Source organism: Somniosus microcephalus, chromosome 20, assembly GCF_052327205.1.
Source record: "Somniosus microcephalus isolate GS21.2 chromosome 20, FLI_Smic_1.0, whole genome shotgun sequence".
Classification (NCBI taxonomy): domain Eukaryota; kingdom Metazoa; phylum Chordata; class Chondrichthyes; order Squaliformes; family Somniosidae; genus Somniosus; species Somniosus microcephalus.
The window spans coordinates 61,832,222-61,851,806 of NC_141006.1; the positions used below are offsets into that span (position 1 = coordinate 61,832,222).

At 48.3% G+C, this 19,585-nt stretch overlaps 1 protein-coding gene across 1 annotated transcript in view; it reads right to left on the reverse strand.

Annotated features, from left to right (window-relative positions):
- Positions 1 to 19,585, reverse strand: part of LOC147103336 (transcription factor HIVEP3-like) — a 492,205-nt gene that overhangs the window by 24,180 nt on the left and 448,440 nt on the right. Inside the window, exon 8 of the mRNA XM_085962816.1 lies at positions 5,342 to 5,517. Coding sequence (XP_085818942.1) covers positions 5,342 to 5,517 — 176 coding nt within the window. The remainder of the gene's footprint in view (positions 1 to 5,341; positions 5,518 to 19,585) is intronic.

Below are 19,585 nucleotides of genomic sequence, written 5' to 3' on the forward strand. Positions count from 1 at the left end.
GGGGATCTTTCAGGTTTGTATGGCTCAGGATTAGACCGGGAAAGTGCTTTTAACAACTGCTCCATCCGGATAGCTCTGAATGTAAATTGCTGTGAAATAATCTGAAACTGATTAGCAGGGAATGGGCAGGGTATATTATGTTATTGCCGGGAAGAGATGCAAAATGGGCTGTCGACTCGCTATTGCTGACCCATTTTACACTAGTGCACAAAGTCAAGATCTACCCCACTGAGTGAGGGGATTTAAAAAAATGTTACAGGCCACGAGAGAGCTAATGCTGTTTATCCCATGCGATGCCTCTATCTCACAGACACTGGTTCAGTACACATGGCGCACCACAGCATGAAGAATATTACATAGAATTGACAGCACAGATACAGGCCATTCGGCCCAACAGGTCTATGCCAGTGTTTGAGCCTCCTCCCACCTTACTTCATCTCACCCCATCAGCATAACCTGCTATTCCTTTCTCCCTCATGTACTTATCTAGCTTCCCCTTAAATGCATCTATGCTAGTTGCCTCCACTACTCCCTGTGGTAGCGAATTCCACATCCTAACTGCTCTCTGGGTAAAGAAGTTTCTCCTGAATTCCCTACTGGATTTATTAGTGACTATCTTATATTTATGACCGCTAGTTCTGGTCTCCCTCGCAAGTGGAAACATCTTTCCTACGTCTACCTTATCGAGCCCCTTCGGAATTTTAAAGATCTCCATCAGGTCACCCCTCAGCCTTCTCTTCGTTAGAGAAAAGAGCCCCAGCCTGTTCAGTCTTTCTTGACCGTTGTGAATATATTCACAGGCCTCGTACCGCACAGTTTTTCTCAATGTGAAGCCTTTCGGCATTGCAACTTTGTAAAGCGTGCAGTCTAACGTTGTACGTTTCTCCCGCTCGCTGTGTATTAGTGACGTTGTAAACGTAGCAGGACTTCCTCTACATTATTTCCAATTAAACTGTTAACAGGGCTCTGAAAGAATGCACATACAATTTCAGTGATCAAAGGAAAATTCCTCACTATGTCTACAGTGGCACCAATGTGTATTCACCAGCCAAGGCCGTACATTTTTATAGCGTATTTAACTTAGCGGAACGTTCCAAGGCGCTTCACAGAAAAGAAAGACTTGCATTTCTATAGCGCCTTTCATGACCTCAGGACGTCCCAAAGAGCTTTACAGCCAATGAAGTACTTCTTGAAGTGTAGTCACTGTTGTAATGTAGGGAAACACGGCAGCCAATGTGTGCTCAGCAAGATCCCACAAACAGCAATGTTAAAGTGATCAGATAATCTGTTTTTAGGTGTTGGTTGAGGGATAAATATTGGGCAAGTCACCGGGGAGATCTCCCGTGCTCTTTTTCAAAATAGTGCCAAGGGATTATTTACCACCCGAGAGGGCAGACGGGGGCCTTGGTTTAACGTCTCATCCGAAAGACGGCACCTCCAACAGTGCAGCAGTTCCTCAGTACTGAAACAGGAGTGTCAGTCTAGATTATGGGCTCAAGTCTCTGGAATGGGACTTGAACCCATAACCTTCTGCCTCAGAGGCAAGCATGCTACCCACTGAGCCACAGCAAGCAGGAGCAGATGGTGATTTTTTGAGGGAGACGACCAAAAGCATGGTCAAAGAAGCAGGTTTTGAGGAGACTTCTGAAGGAGGAGAGAGGGGGAAGAAGGCCGAGAGATTTAGGGAGGGTCTTCCAGAGCTTGGGGCAAAGACGACTGAAGGTGGAGCAGATGGAGGGGAGGTGGGATGCAAAGGCGATAAGAAGTGTGGAGGGCACCTGGAGAGATGCGAAGGTGGGCCTCCCACCCTAAGGTAGTCTCCTGCGCTTGGAGTTGGCACCTGCTATCAAATGACCATTGGCCCCTCTCTCCTACCATGAAAAATTGAACTGGCATTCAGATGGAGGTGGGCAGACCCACATGCACCTGGAGGGAGTGTCCAGGAGGTGGCGACGTAGCTGGGCGGCGGCAACTCCCAGGTTGCATTTTACAAGTACAGTACTGGTCCCAAACCCCAACCCGCGAAATAAAGACACAGGTAAACAGAGCAAAAATAGTTGCCCGCAAACAAATTAAGCTGAGTTCATGCTGCCATTGGCGCAGTGCCGGTTCTGCTGGATCCCGGCACGCAGCCAGTGGCAGCCCCAAACCACGCTTGCCGGATTCGCTGATGGCGCTGGGCGAGAAGGCTCGGTAGGGCCTTAGCGATTCCGGCACTAGAGCAATACAAAGCACCTTTGAAGACTGTCACTCACTCTCAGGGTATGCAAATGACATTCAGAAACCCACTTAAGCCTCTGTGTCAGCCATAACCCAAAAGGTAGCACTCTCGCCTCTGAGTCAGAAGGTTGTGAGTTCAAGCCCTACGCCTGAGATTTAGGCCCGTAATCTAAGCTGACACGCCCTCTGCAGTGCTGAGGGAGTGCTGCACTGTCGGAGGGGCCGTCTTTCGGATGAGACGTTAAACTGAAACCCCGTCTGCCCTCGCAGGTGGACGTAAATGATCCCACGGCACTACTGCGAAGAGGAGTCCTGGGGTCAATATTTATCTCTTAACCCACATCACTAAAAAATGATTATCTGGTCATTATCACATTGCTGTTTGTGGAAGCTTGCTGTGCGCAAACTGACTGCCTCATTTCCTACATTACAACAGTGACGACACTTCAAAAGTACTTCATAGGCTGTAAAGTGCTTTGGGACGTCCTGAGGTTGTGTAAAGGCACTATATAAGTGCAAGTTCTTTCTTTTCTCTCATGGTTTATGCTGTCACCAGAACCACAGCCATATAAACTCTTTGTTTGTTTCCCAAAATATACACAGTAAAATATATTGACTGGGGGAAGAAATGGCCAGTACAGACATGATGGGCCGAATGGCCTCCTACTGTGCCATAAATTTCTATGATTCTATGGCAATGACACAATCATCTGTGAATGTTGGGAAAAGCTCTCATGCAGCAACCAAGAAGGAAGCTTGCAGTTATGAGGGAGTTATGCAAAGCTAAGAATTTGTGTTAATTTCTGGGAATACACAGATCAATAGCGGCCGGCAGTTCCGCCGTACGTACCACCCGCAAGATGGGACAGAAGTGCCAAAGAAAATGACTTCTCGAGAAAGGGCAGGTGGGCCTCTCAGTTAACAAAACAGTGTGAAATACCTTGTATTGGAACAGGAAGTGCCTTCAGGTTAAAGACCAAATTCCCTGAAACATCTGTTTGGGTCTCGCTTCCAGCCTGCCAAGTATTCCAAAAAGGACTATCAACTGGAAACTCAGTATTTACTGTTCAAAATATATTCTGAGATTTTCAAAATATTGCTTTATGACACAACACAATTCCCCCTGTGGTAGCATAGCTACGCAAACCTCAGAGTCAAGCAGTACTCCTCACGAGCTGGGAGGGAGTGGATCCGGTTTATAGGAACATAGGAACAGGAGTAGGCCATTCAGCCCCTCGAGCCTGTTCCACCATTCAATGAGCTCATGGCTCATCTGTATCTCAACTCCATCCACCTGCCTTGGGCTGTGGGATCAAACCCCGAACCAGGCAAGGTGCCTGAGTGACTGCATGGGATTTAGAATTTTCTGGGGAGGAGCGGTTGCATGTCAGCCCTGGCTCAGTGAGTCAGGAGGTTGTGGGGGGTTCAAGTCCTACTCCAGAGACTTAATTACAAAATCCAGGCTGACACTCCCGAGTGCTGTACTGAGGGCGTGCTGCACTGTCGGAGGTGCCGTCTTTCGGATGAGACATTAAACTGAGACCCCGTCTGCTCTCTCAGATGGATGTAAAAGATCCCGTGGTACTATTTCAAAGGAGGGCAAGGGAGTTCTCCCTGGTGCCCTGGAACAATATTCATCCCTTAACCAACATCACTAAAATAGATTATCTGGTCATTATCACATTGCTGTTTGGGGAACTTGGCTGCACGTTTCCTACATTACAACAGTGATTACACTTCAAATGTACTTCATTGACTGTAAAGTGCTTTGGGACGCCCTGAAGTTGTGAAAAGTGCTATATAAATGCAAGTTCTATCTTTAAGAGAAAATAGTTAGCTCCCAGCTACTTTAATAGATGGTCAATTGTGATCATGGGTGGAATCATAGCAGCTGTCTCAAGCCCTAATCAAGATCCGATGGATTTACTGGGCTATTAACCTCGGGGAGTCGCAGTTATTTTCAAAGGTACACCAGCGATCTGCAATTGCATCAAGCAGGGTCCGTCACACGGAAGGCAGCACCATATTTCTGCAGCACTGTGACCTTCATGTGCTCTGGAGCGTTTAGCGTTCTCAGTCTGTACCGGCCTCAACCCCTCCAATCCCAGAAATGTATCCAGCCCTTTTCTGAAGTGGTTAATCGACACACCTTCAACATCACATGCTCCACTAACTTCCTCTAATTTATCTATCCCACATCTGCCAAACTGTTAGTACCGGACACTGAGGCAAACTAAAAAAAAAAAAAAATTAATTAGCATCGGGCGCAATTCTGTTTGAATCCAATTCAGGGTCTCAGTCAGGGAAAGCAGATGGGCCCTTCAGGTTTCTCCGCTTCCTTCATCTGCTCTAGGTGCTGCCTCATGTCGCGATACCGTTTCCAAGGGGCCACCTTCAGGTACCTCGCCAGAGATGCGACCTTGGACAGCCAGAGTTGGGAAGGCCACTCAACCATGTGGGAGGTTCACCGCCAACCCTGATTCTGTCCTCGCTCAATGTCTTAACTTTCTAGCAGGGTGGGGAAATCGCTGCGCTCCTCCAATTCTGGCCGCTTGTGCATCCCCGATTTCCATCGCTCCGCCACTGGCGGACTTGCCTTCAGCTGCCTAGGCCCTAAGCTCTGGAATTCCCTCCCTAAACCTCTCCGCCTTTCTCTCCTCCTTTAACGCCCTTCCTCAGAACCTACCTCTTTGACCAACCTTGTGTGGCTCAGTTTTGTTTGATAGTCGCTCCAGTGAAGCGCCTTGGGATGTTTGACTACGTTAAAGGGCGCTATAGAAATGCAAGATCTTGCTGTGATTGGAAGCAGGACTGAAATCCCTATGACCTCCTCCCTCCCACCCACCCTCCCTAGCCCTGGGGCCATGCGCAGCCCGCCTCCCGCCCCTACTGCAGAGATAAGCTACCTCAGCACCCAACTGCAGAGGAGGGGCCCTGGACCTCGCTGCCATGTGTGGCTCAGCGCCCCACCACGCAGGCGTTTGCCCCTCAGCCATTACCGCGGTGTAGGTCGACATGGCTCAGACGTACTGCGGGAGCCCTCGAGAGGGGGGGCAGGTGGGCGGCAGGAGGGGTTTGACTCCAGATTCTGAGGCGATAGAAAGAGGAAAGACTTTCTCACCTTTGGTTTTGAAGGCAAAGTTACAATAGTTGCAGACGTATGGCCGGAGGTCTGTGTGTGTGCGAATGTGTTTCTTCAGCATGCTGGGTTTCTTGCAGCGAATTCCACATTCCTCGCACACATACTTTCCCCTTCCCCGCCCTCGCACATAAACATAATCTTCGTTGGACTTATACCTACAAAAACAATATACAAAAACACAAGAGTTAATGAACCTTACCGAGAAAACTCAAAAGAGGCTAACGGCAGGGGGGTGGGTAGGGAGCAGGAGGAAGGAAACAAGAGACACGTTGTAGGGTCAGAATCTTTAAAAAGTATCACAGCGCCAAAGGTGAAGAAGGCTAAAATAAGACTGCGATGGACATTTAAGAAAGTTCAGTGCAAATGGTACGACTACTGTTATGAGAAAGGTAGGCTGGCTATGGACCTGGTCTTGAGTGAGACTGGCACCAGTTGCTCACGGTGGACTGTTCAGTCCATTTAAAAGAAGAGATCAAAGCTGTACTTCCAGCCAATACAGCAGCAGCGTCCAACGTAAACGCTGGCCGGACTTTCCCTCCTCCCCGTAGAGTTACACTTGTATTGAGCAGTTAAACAAAAGCCAAACACTGCGGATGCTGGAAATCTGAAATGAAAACAGAAAATGCTGGAAACACTCAACAGGTCAGGCAGCATCTGTGGGAAAAGAGAAACAGACTCAACGTTTCAGGTCGGTGAACTTTCATCAGAACGGGAGGAGATTTAACAGTTTATAAGCAAGTACAAAGCCAGGGAAAGGTGGGGGGGTGGGGGTGTGGGGGGGGGGGGTGGGGTGGGGGGAGGGGGGTGGGGTGGGGTGGGGGGGGTGGGGGTGGGGTGGGGGGCTGGGGGGGTGGGGGGCTGGGGTGGGGTGGGGGTGGGGTGGGGTGGGGGGCTGGGGTGTGGGGGGTGGGGTGGTGGGGGGTGGGGTGGGGTGGGGGGGTGCAGAGTGGGGGGTGCGGGGGGGGGTGGGGTGGGGTGGGGGGTGCGGGGGGGGTGGGGTGGGGTGGGGGGGTGCGGGGGGGGTGGGGTGGGGTGAAAGGACAGAGGGCAAGGTCTATGATAGGGTAGATGGGAGGAGTGGTTACTTATTAAAAGGGATGAAGGTGCACTATAAACTGTTAAATCTGTAACTTCTTCCAGTTCTGATGAAAGGTCGTCGACCTGAAACGTTAACGCTGCTTCTCTCTCCACAGCTGCTGCTTGACCTGCTGAGTATTTCCAGCATTTTCTGTTTTTATTTTGAGCAGTTACCTGTCACCTTCTGTCTTTCCCCCCTCCCCATCTCTTCTCGTTTGCCTCTTGCTGCTGTAGAGTTCTGAGGCTGCAGCAGCACCTCGGGGGGAAACAACACAATCCTCCCCTCGCACGACCGCCCCCCCCCCCCCCCGCCACATATACACACACCCCCACACCCACCCCCCCCCCACACACACACAGCCATCCCCACACACCCTCCACACCCTCCCTCCACCCCTCCACACATCCTCCCTCCACACACCCTCCACACACCCTCCCTCCACACACCCTCCCTCCACACACCCTCCCTCCACACCCTCCCTCCACACACCCTCCCTCCACACACCCTCCCTCCACACCCTCCCTCCGCACACCCTCCCTCCGCACACCTTCCCTCCGCACACCCTCCCTCCGCACACCCTCCCTCCACACCCACCCTCCACACCCACCCTCCACACACCATCCCTCCACACACCCACCCTCCATCCACACACCCTCCCTCCACACACCCTCCCTCCACACACCCACCCTCCACACACCCTCCCTCCACACACCCACCCTCCACACACCCTCCATCCACACACCCTCCCTCCACATCCACCCTCCACACACCCTCCCTCCACACACCCTCCCTCCACACACCCACCCTCCACACCCTCCGTCCGCACACCCACCCTCCACACACCCTCCCTCCACACACCCACCCTCCACACACCCTCCCTCCACACCCTCCACACACCCTCCGTCCGCACACCCACCCTCCACACACCCTCCCTCCACACACCCTCCCTCCACACACCCACCCTCCACACCCTCCGTCTGCACACCCACCCTCCACACACTCTCCCTCCACACACCCTCCCTCCACACCCTCCACACACCCTCCCTCCACACCCTCCGTCCGCACACCCACCCTCCACACACCCTCCCTCCACACACCCACCCTCCACACCCTCCGTCCGCACACCCACCCTCCACACACCCAACCTCCACACACCCTCCCTCCACACACCCACCCTCCACACACCCACCCTCCACACACCCTCCCTCCACACACCCTCCCTCCACACACCCTCCCTCCACACACCATCCCTCCACACACTCTCCCTCCACACACCCACCCTCCACACCCTCCGTCCGCACACCCACCCTCCACACACCCTCCCTCCACACACCCACCCTCCACACACCCACCCTCCACACCCTCCGTCCGCACACCCACCCTCCACACACCCTCCCTCCACACACCCTCCCTCCACACACCCTCCCTCCACACACCCCACACACCCTCCCTCCACACACCCTCCCTCCACACCCTCCGTCCGCACACCCACCCTCCACACACCCTCCCTCCACACACCCTCCCTCCACACCCTCCACACACCCTCCCTCCCTCCACACCCTCCCTCCCTCCACACCCTCCGTCCGCACACCCACCCTCCACACACCCTCCCTCCACACCCTCCACACACCATCCCTCCCTCCACACCCTCCCTCCCTCCACACCCTCCCTCCACACACCCACCCTCCACACCCCCCCCCCCCCCCACACACACACACACCCCCAGCTCAAACACTTTGCGGCTGGGGAGCAGCTATGATTCCTAGTAGGATGGAAACCCTCTCAAAAGAATCCAACTGACTGAAACCCAATCTGGTCAACTTGTGAGTGCGGGGGTTGGCAGGTAGTGACCACTTAACCCGTGTACCGTGCTATGTCGCCAACCACTGCGAAGGGGCAACTCATGCCATTAATTTAACAGCCCTAGAACTAACATGTCAGGCACTAAATCACCTTGTGATCTGGGTGTTGAAAATGACATAAATCTGGCTGCAAATGACTTCCCTCTGGCAGCTCTGTTGAATTACGTTCGGCTGGACGCAAAGCGTTTCGCCCAGATGCGGGCTTTCTCACCAGAGTTTATTTTGACTTTATTCCACTCTTAAACTGTTACGAGTGCTCACAAAGATAGAGAATTTATTTATTCAGATTTTGTTCCCCCGCTGGTACCGTAACATGGCCCCAATACACCGGATGACAAGCAGATGTTTGGGCCGCACAATAGATACTTTGGTATGAGTTTAACTTGGGCGCATTTCCCCCTGCATCACCGCCCCACCTCCTAAAATATTAGCGGGGGGGGGGGGAAGGGACTTAAACAAACCTGGAGCTTTCTACTCAATAAGCTTACGGTGCAGACAGAAGTACTGCCAGTGAAACTAGTGAACACTTCCCCTGAAACATTTCCCTTTTGTCCGTCACACACGCCTTAGGGCTTTGAGCCGGAACTACCGTAAGTTTCAAACCTGTTCTTGAATGAGATCTTACTGCTCACAAGGGTAACAGATGCAACCGCGAAGCGACTTTCTCTTGGGTTACAGTTCTAATATTTTCATATCATTTGCATCAGGCAAACAAACGCAACGACACAAGGTTCTTTATTTTAGCTCCGGGCTGTACAAAGGGGGTTTGCAGTACGGCACACCATCTGTATCTGTGCTCTGTTTTTGAGTCAGCAAATTAGATATGCATCGGCAGACAGTGACTGTTATAACTGGCAACAGAGTGAGTATTGTGAATTGAGCTGAAAGCATTTTTAACATACTTCGCCCTCAACTGTTTAGCAAGGCTCTCCTGACCCAAGTTAAAGGGGGAATTTGAATATGGGGATATACAGAATCACAGAAATTTACAGCACAGAAGGAGGCCATTCGGCCCATCATGTCCATGCCGGCCGTAAAAGAGCCAACCACCCTAATCCCACTTTCCAGCTCTCGGTCCGTAGCCCTGTAGGTTACGGCCCTTCAAGTGCATATCCAAGTACTTTTTAAATGTGATGAGGGTTTCTGCCTCCACCACCCTTTCAGGCAGTGAGTTCCAGACCCCCACCACCCTCTGGGTGAAAAAAGTTATCCTCAACTCCCCCCTAATCCTTCTACCAATTACTTTAAATCTATGCCCCCACCCCCCTGGTTATTGATCTCTCTGTTAAGGGAAATCGGTCTTTCCTACCTACTTTATCTAGGCCCCTCATAATTTTATACACCTCCATTAAATCTCCCCTCAGCCTCCTCTGTTCCAAAGAAAATAACCCCAGCCTATCTAATCCTTCATAAGAATATAAGAACATAAGAAATAGGAGCAGGAACAGGCCACTTGGCCCCTCGAGCCTGTTCCGCCATTCAATAAGATCATGGCTGATCTTGGGCTCAAAGCCACTTCCCAGCCCGCTCCCCATAACCCTTCACTCCCTTATCTTGCAAAAATCTGTCTATCTCCACTTTAAATGTATTTAATGACCCATCCTCCACAGCTCTCTGGGGCAGAGAATTCCACAGATTTATGACCCTCTGAGAGAAGAAGTTCCTCCTCATCTCAGTTCTAAAAGGGCGACCCTTTATTCTGAGACTGTGCCCCCAAGTTCTAGATTTCCCCACGAGGGGAAACATCCTCTCTGCATCTACCTTGTCGAGCTCCCTCAGTATCTTATATGTTTCGATAAGATCACCTCTCATTCTTCTAAATTCCAGTGAGTATAGGCCCAACCTGCTCAACCTTTCCTCATAAGTCAAATCCCTCATCTCTGGAATTAACCTCGTCTCTGAACTGCCTCCAATGCAAGTATATCCTTTCTTAAATAAGGAGACCAAAACTGTACGCAGTACTCCAGGTGTGGTCTCACCAATACCCTGTACAGTTGTAGCAGGACTTCCCTGCTTTTATACTCCAACCCCCTTGAAATAAAGGCCAACATTCCATTTGCCTTTTTGATTACTTGCTGTACCTGCATGCTAACTTTTAGTGTTTCATGCACAAGGACCCCCAGGTCCCTCTGAACTGTAGCATTTTGTAATCTCTCTCCATTTAAATAATAGTTTGTTTTTTATTTTTCCAGCCAAAGTGGATAACCTCACACTTTCCCACATTATACTCCATCTGCCAAATGTTTGCCCACTCACCTAGCCTGTCTATATCCCTTTGCAGATTCTTTGAGTCCTCTGCACAACTTGCTTTCCCACCCATCTTTGTATCATCCACAAACTTGGCTACATTACACTCGATCCCTTCATCCAAGTCATTAATGTAGATTGTAAATAGTTGCGGCCCCAGCACCGATCCCTGTGGCACCCCACTAGTTACCGTTTGCCAACCAGAAAATAACCCATTTATCCCGACTCTCTGCTTTCTGTTCGTCAGCCAATTCTCTATCCATGCTAATATATTACCACCAACTCCGTGAGTTCTTATCTTATGCAGTAACCTTTTATGTGGCGCCTTATCGAATGCCTTCTGGAAATCCAAATACACCACATCCACTGGCTCACCCTTGTCCACCCTGTTTGTTACATCCTCAAAGAACTCCAGCAAATTTGTTAAACATGATTTCCCTTTCCTAAAACCATGCTGACTCGGTTTGACTGCAGTATGTTTTTCTAAATGCCCTGCTACTGCTTCCTTAATGAGGAACTCCAGCATTTTCCCAACGACAGATGTTAGGCTAACTGGTCTATAGTTTCCTGCTTTCTGTCTCCCTCCTTTCTTAAATAGGGGTGTTAAATTAGCAGTTTTCCAATCCGCTGGGACCTCTCCAGAGTCCAGGGAATTTTGGTATATTGCAACCAATGCATCCACTATCTCTGCAGCCACTTCTTTTAAGACCCTGGGATACAGGCCATCTGGTCCAAGGGACTTGTCGTCTTTTAGTCCCATTATTTTACCGAATACTACTTCCTTAGTGATGATAGTGATTGTCTTTAGTTCCCCACTCCCTGTGGCCCCTTGATTATCCATTATTGGGATGTTGTTAGTGTCTTCTACAGTGAAGACAGATGCAAAATATTTGTTCAGAGTCTCTGCCATTTCCTCGTCCCCCATTATTAATTCCCCAGTCTTATCCTCTAAGGTGCAACGAGGCCTGGGTGTCCTTGTGCACCAGCCGCTGAAGGTAAGCATGCAGGTGCAGCAGGCGGTTGGGAAGGCAAATGGTATGTTGGCCTTCATAGCGAGAGGATTCGAGTACAGGAGCAAGGATGTCTTGCTGCAGTTGTACAGGGCCTTGGTGAGACCACACCTTGAGTATTGTGTGCCATTTTGGTCGCCTTATCTGAGGAAGGGTGTTCTTGCCATGGAGAGAGTGCAGCGAAGATTCACCAGACTGATACCTGGGATGGCAGGAATGACGTATGAGGAGAGATTGGGTCAATTAGGCTTATATTCGCTAGAGTTTAGAAGAATGAGAGGGGATCTCATTGAAACTTATAAAATTCTAACAGGACTAGACAGACTAGATGCAGGAAGGATGTTCCTGATGGCGGGGGAGTCCAGAACCAGGGGTCACAGTCTAAGGATAAGGGGTAAGCCATTTAGGACTGAGATGAGGAGGAATTTCTTCACCCAGAGAGTGGTGAACCTGTGGAATTCTCTACCACAGAAGGCAGTTGAGGCCAATTCATTAAATATATTCAAGAGGGAGTTAGATATATTTCTTAAGGCTAAAGGGATCAAGTGATATGGGGAGAAAGCAGGGATAGGGTATTGGATTTGGATGATCAGCCATGATCTCATTAAATGGCGGAACAGGCTCGAGGGGCTGAATGGCCGACTCCTGCTCCTATCTTCTATGTTTCTACGTTAAGGGACCAACGTTTACTTTAGCTACCCTCTTCCTTTTTATATACCTGTAGAAGCTCTTACTATCTGTTTTAATGTTTCTTGCCAGCTTACTCTCATAATTCATCTTCTCTCTCTTTATTTTTTTTTAGTCAGTCTTTGCTGGTTTTTAAAAACTTCCCAATCCTCTGGTCTCCCACTAATCTTGGCAACATTGTGTGCCTTTGCTTTAAATTTGATGCCATCCTTTACTTCCTTAGTTAGCCACGGATGTTGCTCCCTTCTCTTAAAATCTTTCTTTCTCACTGGAATATATTTTTGTTGAGAGTTATGAAATATCTCCTTAAATGTCCGCCACTGCATTTCAACTTTCTTACCCTTTAATTTGTTTTTCCAGTCCACTTTAGCCAGTTCTGCCCTCATGCCATTATAATTACCTTTGTTTAAGATCAGGACACTGGTTTGGGATACAACTTTCTCACCCTCCAACTGAATTTGAAATTCAACCATGCTATGATCACTCTTTCCTAGAGGATCCTTTACTATGAGATCATTTATTAATTCTGTCTCATTACATAGTGCCAGATCCAAGATAGCCTGCTCCCTGGTTGGTTCTATTACATACTGTTCTAGGAAAACATCGCGGATGCACTCTATGAACTAATAGCTACAATTCTCCAGTCCTGGCAACATCCTCGTAAATCTCCTCTGTACCCTCTAAGAGTACTTGTGTGAGGTATTTATATTTTGTTATGTAAGGGGGAGGGGGGAGATGAGGTTGGGTAATTTATTTTTTGTTTACGCAATCTCATGAATTTGCCTATTTTGTTTCCCATCCCCTCTCTTTTTTCTGAAGATGTCGAGGTACAGTTCCTCAGGCACTCACAATCATGCTCTATCTCACCTGATGGCTATTGTTCATGTGTGAGTCCATGTCATTCGTTGGCAGGCTAATCAATCACGGGTCTACTTGGCCCAGTACTGCACAAGGCAGCTTTAGCAAGTGAACTATGGGGGGCAGCTGTTAGTCATCTGTTTCCATGGACCAGACATGCTGGGTGGTGGGCAGCTTAAGAGGGTCATCTTGTGATGTGTCCACTGCTTAACAGTGATCACAAATCATCGTTTGCGGAGAGTGAGGCAAAAAGTAAGATCATAAGAAGGATCGATGCCATTGAGCACAACGATAGGGAAAGGACACACTGCAGAAGATCCCTAGCCCTCTGTCACCTCAATGGAAATGGATGAATTCAGAAATTCAGAGGGGAATGCCTAATGGAGATTGTTTAGCTAAATAATTAAAACACCTTGCATTTAACTAGTTCCTATCACTGCTCTCTGAAATGTCTCAAAGCGCTTCACGTACGACGAGTTACTCTGAAATGAAGTGGAAACCATTTTGAGTACAGCATGATCCCACAAACAGCAGTGAAATGGATGACCAGTTAATCTTCTTAGTGGTGTTGATTGACGGAGGAATGTTGGCCAGAACAAGTCTATCCTCTTACAAAAGCAAAATACTGCGGATGCTGGAAATCTGAAATAAAAACAGAAAATGCTGGAAATACTCAGCAGGTCAGGCAGCATCTGTGGAGAGAGAAACAGAGTTAACGTTTCAGGCCGATGACCCTTCGTCAGAGTTCTCACAGATGATGCCTGACCTGCTGAGTATTTCCAGCATTTTCTGTTTTTAAGTCTATCCTCTTCTTCAAATAACGGCTACCTGAATCCACTGGAACAGGTAGATAAGGCCTAGGTTGAATGTTTCATCCAAAGGAAGATACCTCCAATAATTCAACGCTCCTTCAATATTGCACTGAAATCCCAGCCTAGATACTGTGCTCAAGTGCATGAGACTTAGAGGGCAGAGTGCCACAAACTGAGCCACACTGACACTACCAACAGGTAAAAAGAGGGTGAGACTTTTATATTCAAATAAAGCTGTTTCTTCCTTTCCCATTTCTTGGGACTCACACTCTGCACACCCTCCCTAGTCAGGAGGCTGGGTTAGGGAAGATCTCCCGGGTGTCTAGAACTGCCCCCTGAAACCAGTCTCTTTGAAATGCAGGAAGATTCTCCTTTGATTTCTCTTCAATTCCCACAGAGCAGCAGTTGGGCAGGTATGTGGGGAGGGAAACGTGCGTGAGCCAACGTCACACCATTCTGCCGTGCAGCACATTGATAACGCCAATGCTGTGCCAATATAATGTCTCAATGCACAATGCTAACTGAAGCTCATCTGGAGTAATTACTCACAGCAGTCCCCCTTTAACTAGTTGTCAGGGCTACAGTCTCAAAACAAATTAAAAACTACTCCAATGATTAAATATTTTACACCTTGTAAAATCTTAGCTTGGCAGCAGAGGTCAAACCATCTGATTAGTTTCAAGTGTGGATCTCACAAGCCTGTTGGTTGGTGACCATGCTACACACAATCTTTTATAATCTACATGCTCAGGACTGTACTTCCCTTCTTCACTGCGCCCTACGATCATTAACTTTATAGCAATGTTTTATCTTGACTGTGTGGTGGTGTTTTCATTCCAATTTGCAACCAACCTCCTTCTCCTGCAAAGTAACTACAATCTGTGAATGAACCTGTGGACGCTACCAGTTCCAATCAGGTTTTTTTTTAAGGTGGCCTTGGTCTTAAACCAGTATTAAAAAGCACAGATTGTTATCATTTTCAACACTTGCTATATGAAGTCTCACGGATACCAGTAATGACTGCTTGTGCTTATGGTTCCTAAAGGTTCAACTCTTGATCATTGGTATCAGGATTCAGATCATGTCTCATCTATGTGACGTGTGCTTCACAAAGTTTGTTGTGGAGCGCCCGGTGTCTGGTTCTTGGCTGCGCAGGTAAGTGGCTAGTACAGGAAACTTTGGTTTATCCTGAGGTTGTATGTCCGGAAACCTCGACCTAATGGCAGAAATCAGCAGCCGTTTTGGTTAGGTTTTTTTTCTTCTCCTAGCATTTTTTTTTAACAGTCAGGCTCTGGAAAGCGTCTCTGTAGCTTAGCAACAGCTTCAGAGACGCTTTCCAAGGTACGGGCCGAGTGTTTACAAGCTGTTGCTAAGCAACAGTGTTTGTTGTCAGATACGGAGATGAAAACCTCCGCATCCTTCAACATTAGCGCTGGTCTATCCGGAAGTTTTGATAGATCGGCAGCAGCTCGGTCCCGTCGGTGCCGGATATCGCAAAGTTTCCTGTATAGTGCCGCAAGTGACATGACTTATATAAACACCCTGGTACAACTATTTGCTGCTCACGGTCCGGTTTCCTCTACATTGGGGAGACCATACGCAGATTTGGGTGATCGCTTTGCTGAACATCTCCATTCAGTCCGCAAGTGTGACCCTGAGCTTCCGGTCGCTTGCCACTTTAATTCTCCATCCCTCTCGGGCCTCTCTGTCCTCGGCCTCCTACACGGTTCCGGCCTCAACATTGAGTTCAACAACTTTAGATCATAACCACTGCTCCCACTTTCTCGGACAGCAGGTACTGGTAATGGTTCTGTTGTTGCTATTTACATCTCCTCTGGACCTATCTTTTGTTTTCTTACTTGTCCCATTACCACTCCCTTTTGCCTTGCACCATCATCCCTTTTGACATTTATCACTCCTACCTTCCACTCTATCACAGGCCTTCTCTTTTGTTCTTTCCTCCTCTCCCCGCACTTTTCCCGGCCTCTGTACTTATTAAAAAACTGTTCAGTCTCTAATTCTTCCAATTCTGATGAAAAGTAATCGACCTGCAACGTTAACTCTGTTTCTCCCTCCACAGATGCTGCCTGACCTGCTGAGTGTTTCCAGCATTTTCTGTTTTTATTTCAGATTTCCAGCATCCGCAGTATTTTGCTTCTGTCCTCACCGGATGTCCACTTCTCGGCAGGAGTGCGAACAGGAGGCTAAGGGGGCAATTATAACCCAACTTGCCGGGCGGGAAACCCACGGGATTGGGCAGAACGCCAGTTTTACCGCCCCCCCCCCGCCCAATATTGCTCTCCACTGACTTCAATGGAGAGTAAATCAGGTGGGGTGTAAAACCAGCGTTCCACCCGATCCCGTCAGTTTGTCGACAGGCAGATTAGGTTAAAATTGCACCAAGCGTCCAATCCCTACTGTCACACAGGATGACTGCAGTTAACAAATTCAATGCATGCTCATTTTTAAAAACACTGCTGGCATATTGATATATCACATCTCTACTGTAGCAGATACACGAGGGATTTTATTTTGCTAATGAGGTTATGCCTTTTTAAGTTATTTTCTCCTCCTTTTTATTTGCATCTCCCGATACTGAAAGCTGGGCAGGAGTAGTTCTGGGTCTAACCCTCCCCCCCCCACCCCACCCACCAGAGGACCCTGGATCAAGACATCCCAGAGCCCCATCACTCACCACAACTTAACCCCAATGTGTTGCTTCACATTAGGGATGTGCCTTTCACAAAAACAGCAGAGCTGACTCACACAGCTACAGCTATAGCTACAACTGTGCAACGCCCTCGAATCATTCAGTATCAGTGTCAACATCAGACCTGGTAAAGATTCAAAAGGACTCGGTGAATTGAACATTACTTTTGAAATCGCAGGTTAAGAAGATGCAATAGCCCAGTAATCTGAGCCACCATCTAGCTGGCATTGCCCACTGACATCATAAGACTTGGGAGGAAGTTACATATGATAATGTATTTCTGATAGAAGAGGAAGCATAACTTGCAGAGAATTATATGATGGTACAGTATGACACTCTAACCCTGCAATTTTTGAAGGTTTACTGCATACACACTAACTACTGCACTGTACAACATAGAAGAGCCTTGTCCACTGGTAGCGCATAGCAAGAAGTCATAGAAACATAGAAACATAGAAGATAGGAGCAGGAGTAGGCCATTCGGCCCTTCGAGCCTGCTCCGCCATTCAACGAGATCATGGCTGATCATCCAAACCCTAGCACCCGGTCCCTACACCGACAGCCATCCCACCCAAGCCCTATCCCCGTAACCCCACGTATTTAATCCCCCCTAACACTAAGGGTCAATTTTTTTTTTTCCATAGCCAATCAACCTAACCCGCACATCTTTGGACTGTGGGAGGAAACCGGAGCACCCGGAGGAAACCCACGCAAACACGGGGAGAATGTGCAAACTCCACACAGTCATGGAACATAGGAACATGAGGAACAGGAGGAGGCCACTCAGCCCCTTTGTTCCTGCTCCGCCATTCATGGCTGAACTGTACCTCACCTCTATTTACCTGCCTTAGCGCCATCTCCTTTGATACTCTTTCAAGACACAAATCTATTGATCTCAGCCTTGAAAGCTCCAATTGTACAAGCAACCAGAGCTTTTTGTGAGTTCCAATTTTCTACTGCCCTCTGGATACTCTGCCCACGATTTTCAGGCCTCTAATTTTAACTAATCGCGGTTCCTGACATGCACGGACGAGGCTCCCCACCTGTAGCGCACAGTCGTAAAATCAGCCCTGAAATCTCCGTCATTCACCTCTGCAGAACCAAGTTCAAAATTCGCCCCATAATTTGAAGACTCTCTTTGAGGTGCAGTGGCAGCTTCGGAGGAACAAGAGTCCACAGAATGAAACTTCCCCACACTTGGCACTGATTCGAGAATCCCAGACTAATTAGGCCTAGGGTTTTAAAGAGCAGCAAACCAGACAAGTGGTGCCAGACACAGCTACAGCTGGCACTGAGCTACGCAGTCACAGCAAAGTGAAGGGAACTTAGTAGTGCTGAAAACTTGGAGTGGGCATTAATGGAAAATTGGAATGTGCTGCGTTATACCCAGGAGTTGTCCTTTTTTAAAAAGTCAATCTATGAATAAAAAAAATTGATTGCCACTCTCTCGCATAAGAAATTAAGGAAGGAACACTCAACTTTGAACCACAGTCAGATTGAAATGTAATTTTCCCATGCATACCCATTGCAAGGTGGATGCATTGGATATACAACCCATCATAAGGTTCACGAGCCTGGTAAATAGAAGTCTGTGCATAGAATTCCTTTGTCTGTTATTTTAACAGAGGTATTACACTGTCATGTTAATAAATATGTTAACTAGTGGAGAGAGGCTCACTGGGCAGCACTCTTGATTCTGAGTCAAAGGGTCATGGGTTCAAGCCCCACTCCAATTACTTGGGCACGTAATCCAGGCCGACACTCCCAGTGCAGTGCTGAGGGAATGCTGCACTGTTGAAGGTGCTGTCTTTCAGATGAGATGTTAAACCGAGGCACCGTCTGTCCGCCCACTCAGAACCTTTGTCGGGCTGTTTGCGGGTTCTTGTTGTGCACAAATTGGACATTACAACATTGCAAAAGTATTGCATTGGCTGTGAAGTGCTTCAGAATATGCTAAGTTAGTGACAGATGCTATAAAAATTCAAGTTCTTTATTTGATACCAATACATTAAGTGGTTAGACTCAACAACGCTGGCACAGAGCGCAATACCACCTCCCAATCAACGGTGGGAAGCCAGAAATGGGAAGCCAAGCCCGGACACATAATTTTTGCCCTGGACTGGCTCCAGTTTGGCAGAATTAAAATCATTGTCACGGCGTAAAATATGTAATTATGCAGATCTGCCACATCAAGTATCGTTGCAGTGAAATATATATCAAAGAAATGGTAACGTGGACAACACGCATTTAGATAGCGCCTTTAACATAGAAAAACGTCTCAAAGTGCTTCACAGAGTCTACAGCGGAGACCAGTAGATGAAGCATCCCGTGGAACAGCAGGGTTACTATCACTGCCAAGCCGAAAACCAGACAGGAACAAGATGAGGGTGGGTGGGGGCCATAACTTGAATTCCGTTGTTTGCTGGTAATGAGAATTCATTGAAAACCCTACTGACTAATGCTCCATGTGGTAAGGCACAGATATATTAGGAAAAAGTGGACTTCTGTTTTGAAAATCAGGCCTTTGGTGTCTGGTTTAGGTTTTAGAAAGTTTCCGGACAGGTCACTCAAAGGCAAAAAAATGGACGCTGAGCTAAAGAAGGAGGTATTAGGAGGGTTGACTAAAAGCTTGGTCAAAGAGGTGGGTTTGAAGGAGGGTCTTAAAGGAGGAGAGGGAGGTGCAGGGGATTAGGGAGGGAAGGAGGAGCAAGGCCACGAAGGGATTTAAACACGACATCGAGATTTTATATTGCAGACATTGGGGGATCTGGGAGCCAAATGTAAGTCAGCAAAGACAGCAGTGATGGGTGACCAGGACTTGGTGTGGGATTGGATATGGGCAGCAGAGCTTTGGATGAGCTAAAGTTTACAGAGAGTGGAGGATGGGCGGATGACCAGGAGCGCATTGGAATAGTCGAGTCTGGAGGTGACAAAGACACGGATGACAGTTTCAGAAGCT